This window comes from Bos mutus, chromosome 18 (genome assembly GCF_027580195.1).
Source record: "Bos mutus isolate GX-2022 chromosome 18, NWIPB_WYAK_1.1, whole genome shotgun sequence".
Taxonomy (NCBI): Eukaryota; Metazoa; Chordata; class Mammalia; order Artiodactyla; family Bovidae; genus Bos; species Bos mutus.
Window position 1 is genome coordinate 22840620 of NC_091634.1, and position 23363 is coordinate 22863982.

At 40.4% G+C, this 23363-nt stretch overlaps 1 protein-coding gene across 4 annotated transcripts in view; it reads right to left on the reverse strand.

The window, feature by feature from the left end:
- Positions 1 to 1580: 1580 nt before the first annotated feature.
- Positions 1581 to 23363, reverse strand: part of CMTR2 (cap methyltransferase 2) — a 106307-nt gene continuing 84524 nt past the window's right edge. For 2 of the 4 annotated variants that reach the window (XM_070388038.1, XM_070388037.1), the window contains one exon: positions 1581 to 5145. In XM_070388038.1, coding sequence (XP_070244139.1) covers positions 2832 to 5126 — 2295 coding nt within the window. In that variant the 5' untranslated portion in view covers positions 5127 to 5145 and the 3' untranslated portion in view covers positions 1581 to 2831. Of the gene's footprint in view, positions 5146 to 6438; positions 9132 to 9177; positions 9450 to 23363 lie in introns of those variants that run through there. The other 2 variants (XM_005899535.3, XM_070388039.1) reach the window with 2 other exon arrangements.

Consider the following 23363-nt stretch of genomic DNA (forward strand, 5'->3'; position numbering starts at 1 on the left):
TAATCATTTATTGCTTAAAATGACTCAAAAAACTGAAATAAAACTAAAACATCTCCTTTTTCTTACTTTTATCTTAAAAAGCAAAAATACACTAAAAAAATACATTGCCATTTCTAAAGAATCAATGAAAAATATTAAGTATTTAAACAAGAAAAATAAGAATTTAATTGGGTTTATAATCAACACTTTCATTCTAAAAAAGTGAGGTATTAAAAAAAGTGAGGTATTTCATATACTCACACCACAGTACCTTAACAAATGTTAAAAATATTCAATTAAATATCTAGAAATAAAAGATAAGGTTTAAATATTTTAAAGGACTTGTATTCTCATCAAAGATTAAATAAAATAACAAAAGCATAAAGATTTTTTTCAACTCCTCTAATAACCTGTTACTTTTGTTCCACTTAGTTATCTTCAGAGTAGAAAAAACTTTTAATGCAAATCTTTTTAAACAAAATAATGACTATAAAGATGGAGAAAGTTCACAAATTTGGATTTTACAGACCCAGAAATTTTCAAAACTTTGACATTAGCATGATATATAAAACCCCCCACTAAAATACAAGACTTTTCTCTTGGAAAACATAAGACAATATTGAAGAAATTAAGTGTATTTTAAGACCGCTTTCTCTGAGTTTGTCAGGAAACACAACTGTGATGTTTAAATTTCCTGGCTGTTAAAAATTCTTTTCAAAAAGCATCACAATTAAGTCAAAAATTTCAAGACCCCCCAAAATTTTTAATAACAGTAACTACTACCTTGATAACCTACACAAATCATCTCATCTTATGGACTTCCTCTACTTTCTTATCCATTTCTCATACATTATTTTTCCTTCCCTTTTTCTCAGAGCAATTTCTACAGATCACTGGTACCTGTCAGCTACACCCCGTTCAATCAGAATCTTCCTTGAGTTCTATCTCACGTCTAGAGCAACTCTGAATTCAGTAAGCCAGATGAAAAGCAACTGATCCCAAACACTGACTAAAAACCAAATACATTCTAGTATACACCAGTATGTTACATATCCCAACCCAGGTTAACAGTAAAAACAACTGAGCATTCAATACTTATTTGAGGGGCTTAAAGTTTTAATATCAGAACCTGGCCCTAGGCTTTCAACTTCATTCTAATCAAATAGTTAAAACAGGTAAAAATAAACTGAGTCACTGTATTGGACCACATTAACCAAGGCATAAAGTCTATTTAAGTGCAAAATGGTTTCCCAAGAGTGGTTTTTAATTCTCTCTTGGTAACCAATTTTCTATCAGATGTCTACCATTACACAACTGTAACAGCTTTCATAAAGTCACCAGTAGGAAATCACATTTCTTTCAGAAATCTACCTCCAACACTCACATCCTCCATATCAAGAACTAAATATAACCTCTTCCTCTGTCCCTTAAGTATTCCATTTCTTTCCCGAAGTAGAGCTTCTGTAAATATTGCAACATTAAGGAATAAATTTTAATGAATACAAATCAGAGAAAATGAAGGAACATTAGATTCCATTAAAGCTTTCCTTAAAAAAAAGTGTTTCCAAGTTATATTTTTAAATTCCCCTATGATTCTCTTTAAAAGAATGAACACAAAATTTCTCTGCTAATGACTTTATTCATGAATCTATAATGGAACTCAAAATAGAAAAGAACATGAAAAACTTCAGGTTAATATTTATCAACAAAATACATCAAAGAATATTTATTTTTTTATATAACTAACAAAAATCTCTAAAATGCACATGTGAAAATACAAATATATCACCTTGTGAAATTTCAGAGTACAAAGATCTGCTTAACATAGTTGGCCATAATAGCCTGATTATACTGATACATACATTTAATGCAAAAGAAATCAAACATAACTGAAAAATAAACATCACATGGTTAATCTTTTGGTAAAGTGCTACTTTCATATGGAAAAAAGGATTTGTGAAGATTAAAAAAATGTTCATGTTATACCATCATTCTCAAAGTGCCAAAATTTCTCAGTATTCACTACGTTCATCACATTTGTATGTCCCCAATGAGACCATATACATTATTTTGCAATTAAAAAAATTTTTTTGTTCACACATTATTTCCTGGAAGCTAAAATCACCACTCCATTGATAAATGAAACTTTTCACTCATATAAGACTGTTTTAGACACAATAATTCTTCATTGTTTTAAATATGATCTTTGGTTTAAAGCTGTCCTGATAGCCTTTCTAACTGGACTTTAGTTAGTAAAATATTTATAAAACAGCACAGTAGCTTCATTTGAACCACACAAGTAAATTGGATCAGTGGCCTAAACACAATGAATGGCACATATCAAGATGTCTAGAATGATGAGTTCCCCAAATTAGTAACGGACGTGGTCAATATTAAAGGAAATTAATGTTGCTGAGGAGTGGCTCATCTCTTTTCATCAAAGACCTCTATCAATTCATAACACTATTAGCTATTGAGAGAAAATTAGTTGGAAAAAAAATCTAACCTGAAGGCACACAGGTGCGAATCTTAAGCAGATAAATAAAACCAACTAAACTGCATACGCAGGCATGGGTATGTCCAAGCATATTACACACTTCTCTGCGTGAGGCTGAATACCATCATTACATATCTTCTACCATATAGGAAGCTCTATGCCTGTGTGTGTATATACCCTAGAGGTCAAACTAGCTGATGGGTTTTCCAGAAAAAAGTGAGACTTTAAATGATGCAAAACTTAGCCTTTCTTCAAAATAGAAGGTTTTAAATTAATAGCAAAGGAATGTAATAACAATGGAAACTGTAAGAAGCCATCAAGTTAAATCTCAGAGAGTATGAGATCAACTTCATAACTAAAGGCTGCCGATGATTTCTTCTCTCTCTCCTTGAATAATCAAATGCAAGTACCTTTTAGCAATGGCAGCATTCAAATCCCACAAAAAATCAAGTAGTGCGCCCTTAAGGAGCACCTCCATTGGCACAAACTGTAAAACCTGCTGCGGTGCCTCAGTGTTAACCAAATCTCTCAACAATTCGTTCACATTTTGCAGATACTGGAAAACTGGGTTTGGAAGATCCTGATAACCAACACAAAGCAGGACTGCACAAGTCTTCAGGGGCTCAGAGGATATGGGACAAGAAAATGTGATGAATCTAAAACAGCTGTGGAGTACAAATATCAAACCAGCCATAAACCTTGTAAAACAAGAAAGTATAGGCAAAATCATAACATCTCCTGTATGAAGCTGCTGCAAGGAATGTAGTACGCAGTCCAAAAATAATTGCTGGTAAGTGGGGTCTCCATCATGAAGCAATGAACAGCTAAAAGTCATGAGTGCAGCTGATTCCAAGAGTCGAACTTCCAATGGTATGGGCATTTTGATATTATGGAGAGCTGGGAAGCCCACTAGCAGGCACTTTATCTGGGTGCTGGGTTCTTTATCCTGATGATCCTGAAGGCACTTGGTAAGGCTAAACAACTCAGAAAATATCAATTCTTCAGAAAAAACGTGACAAGAACAACAATGCTTCTGTTTTGGCCTAAACTTAAGATCAAAATTCAAGGCTCCTCCTAATGACTTTTCAACTGATTCATTAAGAGCCTTTAAAATCTCACCATCACAGAAAGGAGAACACTTTACCTTTGGCAGTTTCTTTCCCTGTAAAACCTGCCATAAGTGACACTCAAGATTGAAAGCTGTCCCTTCCAAAAGAGAACTTTGCCCAGGATGATACGTAGCATGTTCTTCAGCCCAACTGTTAAAGTACCCTTTGGCCACCTTATCTTTCCAGGAAAGGGTTTCCAGCATTTTCCTTTCATTGTAGGTTTTAAAATATCTGCTTCTCTGCCCAAACCATTTTGTATTTGTACTACAGCCAATATTAGATTTTTTCACTAGCCAGTTATTTCTGGAAAGAGGCTTCAATTGAAACTTTTGCATGAAATACTGAACAGCATAGTCCCTTAAGCTATTCAGCTTTGCTTGTTCCCGTTTTCCCATGCACTCAAACAGACGAATGTTCTCAGAAATAGTCTCTAGTTGGTACTTATGAAAGAACGTGCAACATTCTTCATGTTTTCTAAGAAAAGATTCTGGAATCATGTGATGGGGAAAGAGAGCTTTCTTGGTCATTTCAGACCCAAAATTCAGCACCATCTTAGATAAAATAGGATAGATTGTCTCTCTTCCCTTATAGTAGAGACATACCACATAGACTTCTGAGTTTCCTGCCTTGCTAGTAGCTGGTTTGAAAACATGAACTTGATCAAAAGAACAGTTTAGTAGGTACATAAGATTTATGGAACAATGTTCAAACAAAGTAAACATCTTCAGAACAAAAGAGCCACCATTTCCAAGAGTCATCAGAGCAGTGACAGCTTCACAGTAATGCAAACAAGAGACTAAAGCTTCTTGTTCACCTGGGTTTCCTTGGCAATCAAAACTTCCATCTGCAGTGATCAAGTGAATGGTACCCATACTGTTTATGAAATTCTGAAGTCCAGTCAGATATTTCAAGGTCATGATATCACCAGTGTTATCTGGACCAAAGTACCAACAACGCAAGGTATTTGCAATAAGTCGGTCATCCATAATCATCGTAAGATTGTCATTTGCCTCATGGTAAGGATTCAGAGTATTAGCTACCCAATTCCAATCACAGGGGAATCGATGGGATTTTAAATAGTGATTGAGACTAGCTATAAAAGCTCCAGGAGCTTCACAAAGGTGTAGAGAATTCAGTTTTCCGTTCTGAAAAGCTTCCTGTGGAATAAGTGGAAAGCTGCACAAAATTTCATGAAACTTACACCATGCTTGAGTACAAAGTTCAGCATTTACAGATTTTCTCACATGAGAAATTATTTTCCCAGCTTTGTTAGTGAAAGCCGTGTGCTCATGCCACTCATCCAATTTCTTATCACTCAGTAGGTTTTTCACTTCATTTAGGGAGTTCTTCAAGTCAAGGAATGCACTGAATTCCGTGTGGTCACAGGTGAAAATCTCGCTGGGATCTGGTAACTGCCACTCATTATTAAGTGGTTTGCCATAAGAAAAGTTCTTGGCAAAGAGTTCAAAAATGTCAGCAAGAACATCTGGGCTGAATGTCTCAGGACTTGAACCCAGTGGTTGTTTTCTGCACTTACTCATTTTCAAATCAAATTAAAATCTAGAAAAAGAAAACACACAATTAAGTGAATCAAATTTTATTAGTGAGTGAAATCTAATCCACAGCAAACTGGATCACAATCATGACAAATCACATAAAATAGGTACATAATGTGAATACAATTCATTACATATTGAGGCAATCTGGAATAGAGAAAGAATAAAAGCACTGATGTCCAATAAACCTAGGCTCAAATTCCAGTGGCCATGGGTAAATAACTTTACATCAGTTCTTCTTTAAAAACTTGAGGTATTATTTTTTAAGATGAGGATGAAACATGTTAGCATACATGAAAGAACATTCATCAGTGAATGGCAGCTCCTATTACCAAAGTAACCCACCTAGTTCCTCCCCAAAGTTCTGAACCCATGGCTGAGACCACCACCCACAGGGACCCAAACACATGCTTAGAGGAAGATTTATCCTTTTGCTCAAACTATTAACAAATGACTTTTAGCTCTGTTTTTTAGCTCCCTCCAAATCTCACTTCCTTCCAGGAGACTCCAGCACCTGAACCCGGCACCAGTCCTGCTATGACTTTTCTGTCCCCACCCACTTAAACTCACCTATGAGGACTGCCAAATATGTCCTCTGTCCAGGTTTGACTCCTGCTAAGTCATGCACTTTGGTGGTACCAAATCACCTTTACAGGCCACCCACCAGCAAACACCCATCACCGTACTACTTGTCAACTGTGGTGAACTTGACAGGTTAGCCTCTCGCTCAACACTGAAACTGACCTACAGTTCACCCTGGTGTGTCTCTAAACTTCAGACTCCTGCCTCATATGATCGGTCAGACAGCTCCATGTTTATATTATAAAATATTATCTTTTTGTTGCCACAAAAACTTAATATACTTTGATAGAATAATTTTAAACTGAAGAAATATCCTTAATGAATATATAAATTACAAATAGTCACTCTACATTGTGTGCTCTAATACTGTCTAAGTAACCAAAAACATCTGTCCACTGGAAATGGAAAGGGGTGCAAGAGAAGGAAGCAAGGCTTAAGGGCATAGTGTTGGAAAAGTTCTAAATTCCAGCAGAGACAGCAATGAGTATTACATGGTACTTGCTGGCAGTGTTAATCAACAGGTGCTTCAGTTCATGACTTCTGTGTTTATTTAGCATATTCAATACATTCTACATCAGTATGAAGATTAACACGGGAGATAAAAGACAAGTGAGCACCACAATAAACAGTAACAAAAGAAGGCTGCATTCCATTAGCATTTACTTCATCCTCAAAATACTTTTTCATCCTTTTATATTTTGTTTAAATTACTTACAAGTCTGTCTGTGCCGTTCTGTGCTCAGTCGCTCAGTTGTGTCTGACTCTTTGCGACCCTATGGACTGTAGCCCGCCAGGCTCCTCTGTCCATGGGGATTCTCCAGGCAAGAATACTGGAGTGGGTTGCCATGCCCTCCTCCAGGGGATCGTTCAAACCCAGGGATTGAACCCAGGTCCCCTGCATTGCACGAAGATTCTTTACTGTCTGAGCCACCAGGAAAGCCCACGAGCTTGCAAACTTCCTGAAGTAACAATTATCTTAAGTCATTTCTGTTTGCCACCATATATTTACCCCAGAATTGTGGATAACAGTCACAATTACCTATTAATGTATTTTTCTTACCTTAGATCTATTTTTTTTTTTTTTTACTGTTAGAATATTTAGACAAATTTCTGAAAGAAGGCAAAAAGGAAGCATTTTCACATTCACTAAAATTTTAATTAAAAGTAAATGCACGAGTACTACAACAAGTTATTCTGTCCTAATTCACACTTTGCTTACTGGAAACTACAACTTTTAGATTTCAACTATATTCTATTTTGGAAAAAGTCTGACTTTAGTCATTAACTTCACATACCAATTAATGGCTGTAAGTAAGCTCTGAAATCTTACCTAAGCTAATAAGTAATTACTTTCACAGGAGAACAACTAAAGTGATTCAAACACTCCACTGTTCTTCCCACCTATACCTGTGGAACATGGACCAAAATTATATATTTATAATAAACTGTATATCATGTTGAAATGGAGAAGGCAATGGCACCCCACTCCAGTACTCTTGCCTGGAAAATCCCATGGATGGAGGAGCCTGGTAGGCTGCAGTCCATGGGGTCGCTAAGAGTCTGACACGACTGAGCGACTTCACTTTCACTTTTCACTTTCATGCATTGGAGGAGGAAATGGCAACCCACTCCAGTGTTCTTGCCTGGAGAATCCCAGGGCCAGGGGAGCCTAGTGGGCTGCCGTCTATGGGGTCACACACAGTCGGACACGACTGAAGTGACTGAGCACAGCATAGCATAGCATGTTGAAAAATGTTCAGGTTGATAACACACACCTTATCTAAACATTGTTTCCTACTACCAAATTCCCAGAATCCAACTGCTTCTCACTCACTCCAGCTACCAACTTTCTGATTAGAAACACCTGTCAACTCTCTTCTGAACTACTGACAGTCTTCTCACTCCTCTTTGCTTCTACCCTTGCCTCCACCATTCTATTCTGAAACACACCCATTAGAGCAACTTAGCAGCAGCAGCAGCAGTAGAGTAACTCTGAAAAAGCTAAGTTAGATTGTATGGCTGCTCTGCTCAAAACTGTGCTGCCATGGCTCCCCATTTCACTCAAAGTGAGTAAGTGCCAAAGTCTTTACAATAGCCTACAAGGCCCTTGAAGATGTCTGTTCTCCAGCCCCACCCCATGTCTAACCTAATTTTCTCCTACTACCCCTTTTTCTCACTGTGTTCCAGCCCCACAGGCTCTCTTGCTGTTCACTTAAAAGCCCAGACACACAGCAAGGGGAGTCTGGACAGTCAGTCCCTCCACCTGAAACACTCTTCCCTTCCCTTATCTCCTTCAAGAATTTACAGAAGTGTCATTTTTTCTAAGGAGCCTAAGTTGCCATTCTAATTTAAAATTGCATCTTCCATTAACAATGGTAAAGGTAAGAACTTTGCTGTTTTTTCCTATGACACTCTTTTCCTTCTAACATGTGAAAGTGAAAAAGTGAACGTGAAGTCACTCAGTCGTGTCCAACTCTTTGCGACCCCCATGGACTGTGGAGCCAGGCGCCACTGGAAATTTTCCAGGAAAGAGTACTGGAGTGGGTTGCCATTTCCTTCTCCAGGGGATCTTCCCGACCCAGGAAATGAACCGGGTCTCCAGCATATCAGGCAGACGCTTTACCGTCTGAGCCACCAGGGAATTTACTTATTTATGTTTACTATTTTTTATGTCTTCCCAAAACTACAACCTAAGCTGCAATGGGCAGGGATCTTTGTTTTCTTTACTCACTTATTAAGAAGTAAGAACTGTGCTCAGTACACAGAAAGCATTCAGTAAGTATTCATGGAATAACTAAAGAGGTTTTCCAGGCAAGAAGAGTGGGATGCCATCGCCTTCTCCGAAAGGGATATCAGACTAGCCCAAAAGCCGTGCCTCTGATCAGGTTCTGAATATAAGTCTTAGCTAAGGACTTCAACGTCACTCGAGCACCTCACATAAAACAAAAGCAAAAATGCATATGTTTACGAGATACAAGGAAAAAGTTTTCAGTATGATCCTCTGGAAAAGGTTCCTCTGTCCCTCTTATGAAGCACTCCATAGAGCTTTGTGGCATCATCATTCTGCTACGAGGGTCAGTTTTATCATCGTTGTTTTGCAGAATTGAGTAGGAAGTCATATACCCCTGCCCAAAGCCACGAAGGGAATACCCGCAAAATTCACCGGACTAACACAGTCTCATTAATAGTTGTTACTCCTCCAGTTAACACTTGCAAAGGAATTTTAGAAGAAGTGCCAACAGCTCCACCTCCTCACAGCAACAGCGAAAATAATGCCTAGGGTGTATCCAGCGCCTTACTTTGCGCCAGGGGCACCCCAAACCTCGTTTCCTCTAGGTGGAAATGAGTCTCAAGTTCCATTCGAGCGGCCCAGTCCCTGACCCGGCCCAAGCCTCTGCCTAATTCACTGTAAAGTCGAAGGAAGACCCGGGTTCAGAAAGTGGGCTTGGATTACCTTCGCTCACGCCCACCTCAGCCCCCAGAGTCTAGAGAGGCTGCGCTTCACTCGCTTTCCTCACTCAAGGAGGGCATTCTCCACTTCCACTCCTGGGGATGATTCCCAAGAGCATCGCTACTTCAGGTCTTCCGAGCCCCTGGCACGGGGATGGGAGGTGGCGCGCCGGAAGGTCGAGAAAGAGGAAGGAGCGGCCCTAAGAACACGCAGACCGGAAGCACACCTCCAGTCCGCGCCGCCGCGAGACGCCGGCGGACGGAGGCCCAAAGGCCCTAACACACGCACTGCGCGTGCGCCTCAAGGCTGAGCTGGCGTCCTACGTCAACGTTACGCACGTCGGCGATGCTCGTAAGAGACCTCTGCTCTCTCGGTTTCGTTTCTCCGCTGGGTGCTGAAGCTGGGAAGCGCCAGCCCCCCGCCCAACGGCCGCTATGGCAACTGCGCGCTCACCGAGCGTCCTCTGGCCCCGCCCCCCGAAGGTGGAGGCGTGGAATGGGGCGAGGACAACCTGTCCCAGACACGCTGGCCCCGCCCACCTGGGCCCCGGACGCCCGAGGTTCTCTCGTTTTGCTGTAGCATTTAGCTCTTAGCACTGGCTGAGTTAAAACTGGTGCTCAGAAGAACATGAGGTTAAAAAGCCAAACTAGGGAAACTACAAAAACACTGTTATCATAACATACATATATTTATAAACGAATAAGACAACCTCCCCGGAAAAGGAAATGGCAACCCACTCCAGTACCCTTGCCTAGAAAAATCCCATGGACAGAGGAGCCCGGTAGGCTACAGTCCATGGGGTCGCAAAGAGTCAGACATGACTGAGCGACTTCACTTTCACTTTTCACTTTCACAAGATAACCTCAAAGAAAAATGGGAGAAGATTGAACAGGCCATTCAAAAAGCAAAATAACCGATAAGGATATAGTACAAAGCTATTTGGGCTTCCTGATAGCTCAGTTGGTAAAGAATTTGCCTGCAATGCGGGAGACCTAGGTTCGATCCCTGGGTTGGGAAGATTCCCTGGAGAAAGGAAAGGCTACCCACTCCAGTATTCTGGCCTGGAGAATTCCATGGACTGTATAGTCTATGGGGCTGCAAAGAGTCAGACACAACTGAGTGACTTTCACTTCACAAAGCTATTTGACTTTAAAAAATAATAGTAATAAATAAGGTTTATTTTCACTCAACTTAGCAAATAGTTTAAAGATCAGAAATGGCTATAGGTGAGAATATGGAAAACAAGTTTACATATTTTGGGGAAGAGCAAAAACTGTTACTACCTTACAGAACACAAGGCCTTCCCTGGTGGCTCAGTGGGTAAAGAATCCGCCTGCAATGTGGGAGACCTGGGGTTCAATCCCTGGGTTGGGAAGATCCCCTGGAGAAGGGAATGGCTACCCACTCCAGTATCCTGGTCTGGAGAACTTCATAGACTGTACAGTCCATGGAGGAACAAAGAGTTGGATATGACTGAGCAACTTTCACTTTCACTTTTACAGAAGGCAAACTTTAAAATAACCTTGCACCTTAGCCCAGCAATTCCCACTCCTAGCAATTTAGCTTTAGAAAACAACTGACACTCATTTTGGGAAAAAAATGTTCATCATAGCATCTTAATAACATCAATAACAATACTGGAGCCTATTATACAAGGTGAAGTAAGTCAGAAAGAGAAAAATAAATATTGTATACTAACGCATATATATGGGCTTCCCTGGTGGCTCAGGTGATAAAGAATCTGTCTGCAAAGCAGGGAGACTGGGTTCGAGCTCTGGGTTGGGAAGATGCCCTGGAGAAGGGAATGGCAACCCACTCCAGTATTCTTGCCTGAAGAATTCCATGCACAGAAGACCCTGGCAGGCTACAGTCCATGGGTCACAAAGAGTTGGTCACAACTTAGCGACTAACACTACTATGCAGCCATTAACAGGTTATATATGCCAAAAGTGTCATATGAAAATAGGAGAATATAGAACTATATGTGGAGTTTGGCCCATTTATGTCATATATATACGTGTGTGTGTGTGTGTGTGTGTGTATACACATACAAATTTTACAACTCTTGCAGTATATGCATCAGTGGAGAAAAGTCTTTTCAAAAAAAAAAAATAGTGGGGCTTCCCTGGTGGTCCAGTGGTTAATAATCCACCTGCCAATGTAGGAGACATGGGTTTGATCCTTGGTCAGGGAAGGTCCCGCATGTGACAGGGCAACTAAGACTGTGTGGCACAACTACCGAGGCCCACACACCTAGAGCCTGCGCTCTGCAAAAAGAGGAACCACTGCGGTGAGAAGCCCCTGCTCGCCACAACCAGAGGAAGCCCTCACGCAGTAACAAAGACCCCATGCAGTCAAAACAAATAAATAAATAATCTTTTAAAAAAGGATGCTAGGACATTTGAATATCTGTGTTATATGGAAAAGGCTTTATCTGGACTCTTACTTCACATAATAAACAAAAACAGATTTCATTTGGATTGTCAATCTATATCTTAAAGATCAAACAATAACTCGTAGCAGAAAATGTAAGACAACATCTTCATGATCTTGAAAGAGGCAAAAAGTTTATAACAGGACAGAAAAGGCAATAATCATTATATATATATATATATATATATATATATATATATATACACACACACACACGAATTGACACTAAAATTAAGAATGTTTATTCATCATAAGACAGCACTGAGAGTGAAGGGGAAATATATATATATATGTATATTTACCATACACATATGTGACAAAGGATTGCATCCAGAGTATATATCGCCTAAAACAAATGAGAAAAGATGTCCCATTAGGAAAATGGGCAAAAGACCAGAACAAAAACTTCAAAAAGATGATATCCAAAAGGTCAATAAACATAAATACATGCTCAACTCCATTAGTCATTGGAGAGATGTAAACCAAACCCATAATGAAACAGTTACACACTGACTAGCTAAAATGAAACACTGAAAATATAACTGTTGGAGAGTTTCATGGGCAACCAATGCAAAGCTGTTTGGAAGAAAAAAGATCTTCCAAGATCTTCCTAACTCACCAGTTGGTTGCCATTTTTAGAAAAATTTTCCAGGTATAGTTTTATTCCAGAAAGTTCCCTTGAGCCCCTTCCCAATCAATCTCTCTCACCCCCAAGAAGCAAACATTGATCTGTTTTCTAACATTATATTTTAGTTTTGCCTATTCTAGATGTCATATATATTCTATCATTACAGTCTGAAATTTTAATTTCCAGCCCCTTTCCACTCACTGTAATTTTTTTTTTTTTTTTAGTATTGTAGGAGAGGAAAAAAACTTTCTTTTACTAGTCTAGGATTCTTGGCTTGGGCTCTGTAACAAAAGATAAATTAACAAGAGAAAAGCATATGAATTTATTAATGTTTTGCATGACAAGAGAGCCTTCACAAGGAATTGAGGATCTGAAAGACACTGTTTCTCACACTAGGTTTAAACCTCAGTGTTTTTATACTAGGTTTGATAAGAAGTAGAATGTCGTGGGAAAGTGTGACAAATGAGTCTGAGCTAAGAATGAAAAAGTTGGCTTGAAACTCAACATTCAAAAAACAAAGATTATGGCATCTGTTCCCATCACTTCATGGCAAATAGATGGGAAAAAGTGAAAGCAGCGACAGATTTTATTTTCTTGTGCTGTGATTTCCAAAATCACCGTGGACAGTGACTACAGCCGTGAAATTAAAAGACGCTCGCTCCTTGGAAGAAAAACCATGACAAACATAGAAAGAGTATTCAAAAGTGGAGACATCACTGTGCCAGGAAAGGTCTGTATAGTCAAAGCAATGGTTTTCCCAGTAATCATGTATGGATGTGAGAGTTGGACCATAAAGAAGGCTGAGCACCAAAAAACTGATGCTTTCAAACCGTGATGCTGGAGAAGACTCTGGAGAGTCCCTTGGACTACTAAGAGATTGAACCAGTCAATCCTAAAGGAGATCAACCCTGAATATTCATTGGAAAGACTGATGCTGAATCTCCAATAATTTGGCCACCTGATGCAGAGAGCTGACTCATTGGTAAAGACCCTGATGCTGGGAAAGATTGAAACCAAAGGGGGAAGGGGTGCTGGCAGAGGATAAGATGGTTAGATAGCATCACTGACTCAATGGACATGAATTTGAGCAAACTCCAAGAGATAGTGGAGGACAGAAGAGCTTGACGTGCTATGGTCCATAGGGTCACAGATAGTTGGACATGAGTTAATGACTGAACAACAACAAGAGTACTAAACTGGGGAAAACTTAACAAGGTATGTTTATCCAGATTCCTCTTGGAGTCCTCCCATCTTTGGAGAGAAGGATGTTTCTTTCTCCTAGGTATAGGGAGGGCATCTCTCACTCAAGGTTCTTATAACCTGCTTCAGAGCAAGGTCAGAATCTTTCCTGTGCCTACCATTTCTTACATTCCTTTAGCTTAAAATATTCAATATGCCAAGGCACCCTATTTAGGGGTAGTATGTTCGGAACCCTGACTATATTCATCCATGTTGTCTTCTGTATCTGTAGTTTGTTCCTTTTTATTAAGTAGTATGCCATTGTATGGATAGAATACAGTTTAATTTATTATTCTCCTACTGATGGACATGTGAGTTTTATTCCCAGTTTGGGGCTATTATGAATAAACCTGTTGTAAGCATTCCAGTGGGGCTTCCCTGGTGGCTCAGTGGTAAAGAATCTGTGCCAATGCAGGAGACATGGGTTCAATACCTGGGTTGGGATGATCTGCTGGAAAAGGAAACAGCGACCCACTCCAGTATTCTTACTTGGGAAATCCCATGGACAGAGGACCCTGGTGGGCTAGTCCATGGGGTCGCAAGAGTCACATGACTTAGTTACCAAACAACAACAAAGCATTCGAGTAAAGTTTTTTTTGTGAGCATATGATGCTGAAGCTGAAACTCCAATACTATGGCCACCTCATGCGAAGAGTTGACTCATTGGAAAAGACCCTGATGCTGGGAGGGATTGGGGGCAGGAGGAGAAGGGGACAACAGAGGATGAGATGGCTGGATGGCATCACCGACTAGATGGATGTGAGTTTGGGTGAACTCCGGGAGTTGGTGATGGACAGGGAGGCCGGGCGTGCTGCAATTCATGGGGTCGCAAACAGTCAGACACGACTGAGTGACTGAACTGAACTGAACTGATTTTCTGTACTCTTGGGTAAATACCTTTGGGTAAGTATCTAGCCATGATATGATTGGGTCATGAAGCAGATCAGGATTTCTCAACCTCAGCATTATTGTTATTTTGAGAATCATTGAGGAAGATTAAGAAACCCCCAAAGAGTTTTCCAAAGAGCTTGCACTATTTTATATCTCTACCCACAGTATGCAAGCATTCTGGTTGCTTCACATCCTTACCAACTTTCAGTGTTGTGAATCTTTTTTATTTTAACTACTGATGGGAGTTGGTTGCTTTTTACATCTGATCCTTAGTAAATATTAACTAAAAGCTATGGTTATTGCTCTTTCACGGGACCAAAGACTAGACAAAGGATATGTAATCCCTTAAACACAATCACCAAGTTCCTCAAGGTTTATGAATATCAGAAACATCCCAAACAAAAAAACTTATAGTGAGTCTGTTTTTACTAAAATAATCACAACATTAACCTTTTTTGAGTACGTAATATGTGCTAACCCCTGAAAATTGCCATTTTTCACTTATTCTTCTCAACAGCTATATGAGGTCAATATATGTATCATCTCCATTTTATAAACAGAGAAATCAAGGACCAGAGTGGTTAAGAAATTTGCTGAAGGTCATACAGTCAATTAGTTGTGGAGTCAAGGTTTGGACCTAGGTCGGCTGACTATAAGGCCAATCTGTTCCAGAGAGAATTCCTAGAAATTGCCTCCAGTAATTTAAAAACCATTTTATAGTCCACATTCATGGCCAGAAATGCTTATAGTAGGCCAGTAATTTTTTTTAAAGATGAGTTTTATTCATTTTGTCCTAAAAGCAGGAAGATGGATTGTTGCTAATTTGGAGGGAATAGATGAAATGTTACGCATGAATTATATTAATATTTAAAACTTTAAAGAATTGAAAGAAAATCACCAGGCCCTGTACTAATTTGCACATTTATATTAAAATGCACAGTTATGTGAATGCATTTAGTATCAACTTTTAAAAATATTTTTTAATGATCATACACAGTGTCTGAGTGCAAGCCAGGTACAGCTGGTTATTCTTTCCAGTTCCTAAGAGTTCTTTACGTCTTCAATTGGCATGATACAACATAAGTAGCATACAAGAATTAAAACAACTGGCTTCCCAGCCTCTACTCTGATTATAATTCTCTGTCAAAGCAAACAAAACATAAACTGCCTCTGTGATCATTTATCACCAATCGACTTGCTGAGTCTCTAATTACATCCTCAGATTATTCGAGGCGACAATGTACAAATCGTGGTTCCAAAACCCCAGAGGGAGTTTTCTGGGGTAATAGAAATGCTCTGTATCTTGATAGGGGATTTAGGTTAAGAGGTATATATATTTGTCAAAAGTCATCAAATGGTACAATTCAGATTAGCATTCCACTAAATAAAAATTTTGCTTTATAAAAAAGAGTCATAAACAAATATTGAGCTTTAGGTTAACCATTTGCATGATGAAGTGTTTAGGGGAGAAGTATATTATATCTGCACCTTACTTTGAAATGTACTACACAGAAGATGAGTTGGTGGATGAATAGAAGGATGGATCAATGATAAAGTTAGTATAGCAAAATGTTCACAACTGTAAAATCTAGGTAGTGGACACATAATTTTTTCAGCTTTTCTCTATTAAAATTTTTCATAATAAAATATTGAGGGAAATAGAGATTCGTATCACAAAAGACAAAAATGGCATCTCTTTCCATAAAAAAAACAAATAGAGGAACCTCCCTGGTGGTCCGGGCTTCCCTGGTGGCTCAGACAGTAAAGAATCGGCCTGCAATGCAGGAGACCTGGGTTCGATCCCTGGGTTAGGAAGTTCCCCTGTCAGAGAGCATGGCAACCTACTCCAGTATTCTTGCTTGGAGAATCCCCATGGACAGAGGAGCCTGGCGGGCTGCAGTCCATGATGTCGCATGGAGTCAGACATGACTGTGCGAATAAGCACAGCACAGCACCCTGGGGGTCCAGCAGCTAAGATCCATGCTCCCAGTGCAGGGGGCCCAGGTCTGATCCCTGGTCAGAGAATTAGATCCCACAGGCCATAACTAAGAGTTCAAATGCCACAACTAAATATTTCTCATACTGCAACTAGACATCCCTCATGCCACAATGAAGATCAAAGATTGCACATGCCACAACTGGGACCCAGTGCAGCCAAATAAATATTTTACAAATAAATATTTTTACATTAAAATAAATATATATATATTAAAATAAATATTTTTTCAAGCCAGGCTTCAACAATATGTGAACCGTGAACTACCAGATGTTCAAGCTGGTTTTAGAAAAGGCAGAGGAACCAGAGATCAAATTGCCAACATCCGCTGGATCATGGAAACAGGAAGAGAGTTCCAGAGAAACATCTATTTGTGCTTTATTGACTATGCCAAAGCCTTTGACTGTGTGGATCACAATAAACTGTGGAAAATTCTGAAAGAGATGGGAATACCAGACCACCTGACCTGCCTCTTGAGAAACCTGTATGCAGGTCAGGAAGCAACAGTTAGAACTGGACATGGAACAACAGACTGGTTCCAAATAGGAAAAGGAGTACATCAAGGCTGTATATTGTCACCCTGCTTATTTATCTTATATGCAGAGTACATCATGAGAAATGCTGGACTGGAGGAAGCACAAGCTGGAATCAAGATTTCTGGGAGAAATATCAATAACCTCAGATATGCAAATGACACCACCCTTATGACAGAAAGTGAAGAGGAACTAAAATGCCTCTTGATGAAAGTGAAAGTGGAGAGTGAAAAGTTGGCTTAAAGCTCAACATTCAGAAAATGAAGATCATGGCAACTGGTCCCACCATTTCATGGGAAATAGATGGGGAAACAGTGGAAACAGTGTTCGACTTTATTTTTCTGGGCTCCAAAATCATTGCAGATGGTGATTGCAGCCATGAAATTAAAAGACACTTACTCCTTGGAAGGAAAATTATGACTAACCTAAATAGCATATTAAAAAGCAGAGACATTACTGTGTCAACAAAGGTCAGTCTAGTCAAGGCTATGGTTTTTCCAGTGGTCACGTATGGATGTGAGAGTTGGACTATAAGGAAAGCTGGATGCTAAAGAGTGATGCTTTTGAACTGTGGTGTTGGAGAAGACTCTGGTCTGCAAGGAGATCCACCCAGTCCATCCTAAAGGCAATCAGTCCTGAATACTCATTGGAAGGATTGATGTTGAAGCTGAAACTCCAATACTTTGGCCACCTGATGTGAAGAGCTGACTCATTTGGAAAGACCCTAATGCTGGGAAAGATTGAAGGTGGGATGAGAAGGGGATGACAGAGGATGAGATGGTTGGGTGCCATCACTGACTCAATGGACATGAGTTTGGGTAAACTCCAGGAGTTGGTGATGGACAGGGAGGCCTGGCATGCTGCAATCCATGGGGTCGCAAAGAGTCGGACACGACCAAGCGACTGAACTGAACTGAAAGAAGGAGGAACTGGAAGGGAAAAGAGACTTTAATTTTTTCCTTAAAAGGCTGCTATTATTTGGGTAGAGGAAGTCCCAGCCTAGCTCAGAAAAATAACACAGGTGGAAAAACAGGCAAGAGGAAGGATGATTGCTCAAAAGGGATAGAAACTTAATAAGATTAAAATGCTATATAGGTAGTGTCTTAGTCACTTTAGGCTGCTCTAACAAATACCCTACACTAGGTATCTTAAACAACAGAACTTTGTTTCTCACAGTACTGGAGGCTGGAGTCTGAAATCAAGGTGCGGGAAGATTGGTTCCTGGTGAGGGCTCTCTTCCTGGCTTGCAGAAGGCTGCCTTCTCACTGTGTCCTCACAAGACACAGAGAGAGTGAGTCAGCTTTCTGGTCTCTTCATATAAGGGCACTAATCCCATCCTGGGGATCCCCACCCATCAACTCATCTAAACCTAGTGTTAGGTGCTCAGTCCTGTCCCTAAACCTAATTACCTCCCAAAGGCCCCATCTCCAAATAGCATCACATTGAGGGGAAGGGCTTCAAAATATGAATTTTGTGGGGATACAATTCAATCCACAGCAGGCAGTGAAGAACCAGAGTAAGCTGAGGTGCCAGAATTTGCAGCAACTAGAAATGGTCAAGAAGAAAAGAAATAACTGTTTGGTACTTACAGAGTAAGGGATGATAGAGGAATAGCCAAGCAGAAATATCGTGGAAGGAGTTTGAAATCAATGGGTGACTGAAGTTCAGGTGAGAAAATTAATCTGAGGTTAACTCTCAAGCTTGCGAATTAAGTAAGTACTTTGTTATTATTTATTATTAACAATCAATGTGATACTTAACTTAGAAGTGAGACCAATACCAAAAGTTATTAAAGCACTAACCCTGGGGATTCTTATTGTTAATAGCTCACCTAACACTGTCCCTACTTGGGCTCAATATGGCTTCTCTTTTTGAATGGTTAAGCCTTTATCAGCTCTACCATCTGAGTGTCTAGGTTAAAATCTTCACAAACAAGCTTTGTGACTTGGGGCAAGGAAGATCTCCAAGGGTCACGCTGAGGATTAACAAGTGAATATAAAGCACTTAGCGTAGGTTTTTGCACTTAGTATCTGATAAATGTTAGCTGCTCCTGGGGTGGGGGGGTGGGGGGAAATCTGTTCTTTTCTGGAAGATAGGGTACAGACCTTCCTTTTAGGATTTTCCTTCTTTCACTATTTCTTTTTACATTCAAAACCCATAACAGAGCAGGAGAGGAAAAGAGGGAGGGAGATGAAGGAAGAGAAAATGAAAACTGAGAAGACAATTGAGACCAAATTATTTCATATCTGTCACTGAGAAGCTGTCAAATGTATTCACTGTCTTTTACAATGTGGGCAGGTTTCAAAGAATGGAAAGAGGACCAGCTTTGTAAAATTAATGAACACACAAATCAGCATGGCTGCTGCTCAGAAACACAGAAGAGAATGATAAAGGCAAGTGGCAGAAGTTTTATACTGCCTTACCATTTGTGTAATGTTTAAAAACACATGAAAAAAATCTGCTTCACGTTTATTGATACAAATGTAGGGAAAATATAAAACCACAGAGGAGGAAGATGCACACTGTAACATTCAGAGAGTGGTAAGCTCTGGGAAGACAGAAGGGATGAGAAAGGCACAAAAGGGACCTCAACTGCATCCACAATGTTTTTACTCTTATTATTAAGCTCTGAAGCAGTGGCAAAATGCTAGCACTTCAAAAAATCTAAGTAGTAGATACACGGGTGTTATATTATTCTCATTACTTCTTTAAATGTTTGAAATATTTCCCAAAACTTTTAAGCATAAAAAAAGAGGACAATCTGCCTCATGCTTAAATCCATTCAAACTCCCACACACTGTAGAAATCCATTTGCTCAATGAAATCATATGTATGAATGATTTTCAGGAATGAGTATGCATCTCAGATTCAGTTTGAAAAGAGTATAATGAATCTATTAAAAATAGGTTATGTTTTGTGTTATGTTTACATTGTCAAAATAGATTTCAATTCTGATATCTGGGTTGAATTACACATATTACCATATTATTGAGTTTTTCTTGCATTTTATTTTACTAACAGTTGATAGTAATACCACATTACAATTTGGGGGTGCTTTGTAATTAACAAATCGATGGTGTATACTTTAAGATCACCCTGGGTTTCATCACGGGGGCAAATGATGATTGATGGTGCCTGCTCTGAATACTGTGTTGAGTCAGTTGTGAAACTACATCTGGGCCCTGCTGGACTGGCAGTGATCAGCTAGGCAGGGCAGGGTGTCAAGGGCAGGGTGGTAGAATCGGGGGGCCCTGTGTGTCCCACTGGTACTCCTGACACTTTCCTGATTCTCCTTCTGCCTCTCTCACTGCTCCTTCTGTTTCCCTTCACCTACCCTTTCTATCTTGGTGCTTCCAAGTACTCACCCTCCTTCATTCCCCTTGATCTCCCCTCAGCCTGCAAGAATCCCTGGCTGATTTCATCTTCATCCACAGCAACCCTCCATGTGATGAGTCCGTCCTCTTCTGTTTTCCTATGAAGCCTTCCCACATCCATCTGGGCCAGGTGAGACGCCTCCCTTCATCCCCATGGCATGCACAGAGCATTTATCTCTAAGTATGCCAGCTATTTGCTTACCCATTTATCTCTGCTATTGGGCTTTGAAAGAACAAGGCTGGGTCTTATTGATCTCTCTCTCCCAGCTTCTGGCACATAGTGAGCAATCGATAAATGTTTGTTAAATGAAAGAACGATTTAATGAATGGTGTCCTTATTTTTCAGAAAAGGAAACAGACTCAGAAGTTGGGATTTTCTCAAGGTTATCCTTCCTCCAAAACATTCCCATCTTTCCTCTAGAACAGAGGTTGACAAACATTTTCTGTAAAAAGGCCAGATAGTAAATATTTTCAGCGTTGTGGGCCATAAGGCCCCTGTCACAACCATTTAACTCTGATGTTACAGCTGGAAAGCAACCACAGACATAGCTGTACTGAAATGCATTTGTTACGCAAGCAGACAGGCGGCCAGATCTGGCCCATGGGCCACAGGTTGGGGACCTTGCTGTAGAAGATAGTAAGTAGACACTCCTATGTGTCTAGTTCCTTCACTGAACATCCTCTTTGTCTCATCCCGAATCCCAGCATCCTGATTCCATTTCCACAGTCCCTGCTGGACTCACATGAACAATCCCTTCACACCTCCAAGCCCAGGAGCTGAGGAAGGCTCATGAGAGAACCAACTAAGGAGGCGAGGAGCTTGTTGAAAATGACTCTCAGGAGACCTAGAGGAATCCAAGACCAACTGATCCACAACCTTCTTGATCACTCATTTTGAATCCCCTTTCAGTTCAGTTCAGTCACTCAGTCATGTCCAGCTGTTTGTGACCCCATGGACTGCAGCTTGCTGGGCTTCCCTGTACATCACCAACTCCCAGAGCTTGCTCAAACTCATGTCCATCGAGTCAGTGATGCCATCCAACCATCTCATCCTCTGTCATCCCCTTCTCTTCCTGCCTTCAATCTTGTCCAGCATCTAACTCAATGAAACTAAGAGCCATGCAGTGTAGGGCCATCCAAGATGAACGGGTCATAGTGGAGAGTTCTGACAAAACGTGGTCCTCTGTAAAAGGGAATGGCAAACCACTTCAGTATTCTTGCCTTGAGAACCCCATGAACAGTATGAAAAGGCAAAAAAAATATGATACTGAAAGATGAACTCGCCAGTTCGGTAGGTGCCCAATATGCTACTGGAGAAGAGTGGAGAAATAACCCCAGAAAGAATGAAGAGAGGCAGTCAAAGCAAAAACAACGCCCAGTTGTGGATGTGACTGGTGATGGAAGTAAAGACCGATGTTGAATCCCCTTAACATTTTGAAGAGAAGAGGTACATTTCTTGGGCTTCCCTGGTAGCTTGGATGGTAAAGCGTCTGCCTACAATGCAGGAGACCTGGGTTCAATCCCTGGGTCGGGAAGATCCCCTGGAGAAGGAAATGGCAATCCACTCCAGTATTGATGCTGGAAAATCCCAGGGATCGAGGAGCCTGGTGGGCTACAGTCCATGGGGTCGCAAAGAGTCGGACACAACTGAGCGACTTCTCTTCTACAGTCCATGGGGTCGCAAAGAGTCGGACACAACTGAGCGACTTCTCTTCACTTCACTTCAGTAGACAAAGAAGAATATGGAACAAACTCCCTTCTATTTCCCTGATTCCCTGTCTGTGTTTCCAAGTGACTAGTTTTTTTCTTTTCCAGAGACTTTGGACTTCTCCCATTCTTCTCGTATTTCCTACCCTATCATCACAGGAGATGACCTCACCTCCCCCCTCACAAATGAAACAGAAGCCATCAGGAGAGAACTCCTTCAGAATTCTGCCACTCATCCCAAACTTGTCTGTACCCACTCTCTGGTCTTCCTGTCATAATTCAATAGAAGTCTAAGACTAACCCCTCCTCTGTGTCCCAGGTCTTTCCTCCTTATCAGGGGACCTGATTCAATCAATCATTTCCCTCTCCTGTATCTCTCTCACTGAACTGCATGCCATAGGCACAGAGGAGCCTCTCCCCCGACCCTCTCTCCTGCTTCCATCAACATTTACATATGCATGTCTCTACCATCTTGAAAACAAGTCTCTCATACTCATGTTTTGCTTCAATCATTGTCCTATCTCTCCGCTACCTCCTTCATGGCCAAAGTTCTTGAAAGAGTTGTATGCTCATGGCTTTCACGTCATCACCTCCCAGTAATTCTTCAGCTCATGAAAAATGTGTTTCTCTTCTTTTATATGCCTTAAAGTCTCTCACTGAAGATCTGAAATAACCTCCATTATTGCTACATCCAACCTGGACTTCTTTGCCCTCATCTTTACTGAATTCCTGGCACTAATCAACCCTGTGGTCTTCCTTCTTTGAACATTCTCTTCCTGTGACTTTGGTGACAATGGTTTTCCTCCTATGCTCCTTCTTCCTTCAACTTCTTTGTGGGCTCCAGTACCTCCGGCTATGCATTATATGTTGGTGTCCCCAGAGTTCTCCACTAGGCCTTCCACTCTTCTCAGTCTACACGCCCCGCTAAGGTGGCTCATTGATCTCCAGGCAATCCTTAAATAAGCTGATGACTGTTTGAGTTACTCCTTTAACCCAGAGCTCACTGCTGAGGCTAGAGCCAGCTGGCCAACTGCTTAACAGAATTAGAATTGTCCCTCTTCTCTTTTATTTACCATATGCAGTCCCATCTTAAAAAGCATTATCCTTGGAGCATAGGGGATTTTTTTTTTTTTTTTTACAGCAGTGAAACTATTCTGTAGGATACTATAATGACCCAAGACATGATGCATGTCAAAACCCATGGAATTGTATGACACAAAGAATTAACCCTAATATAAATTAGAGACTTTAGTTAATAATATTGTACCAATATTGGCTCGGTTGTAGCAAATATACCACACTAATGCAAGATGTTAATAAGAGAGGAAACCCTGAGAAGAGGGGAGAGAGAACTCTGTACTACTTGCTCAATTTTCAGTAAACCTAAA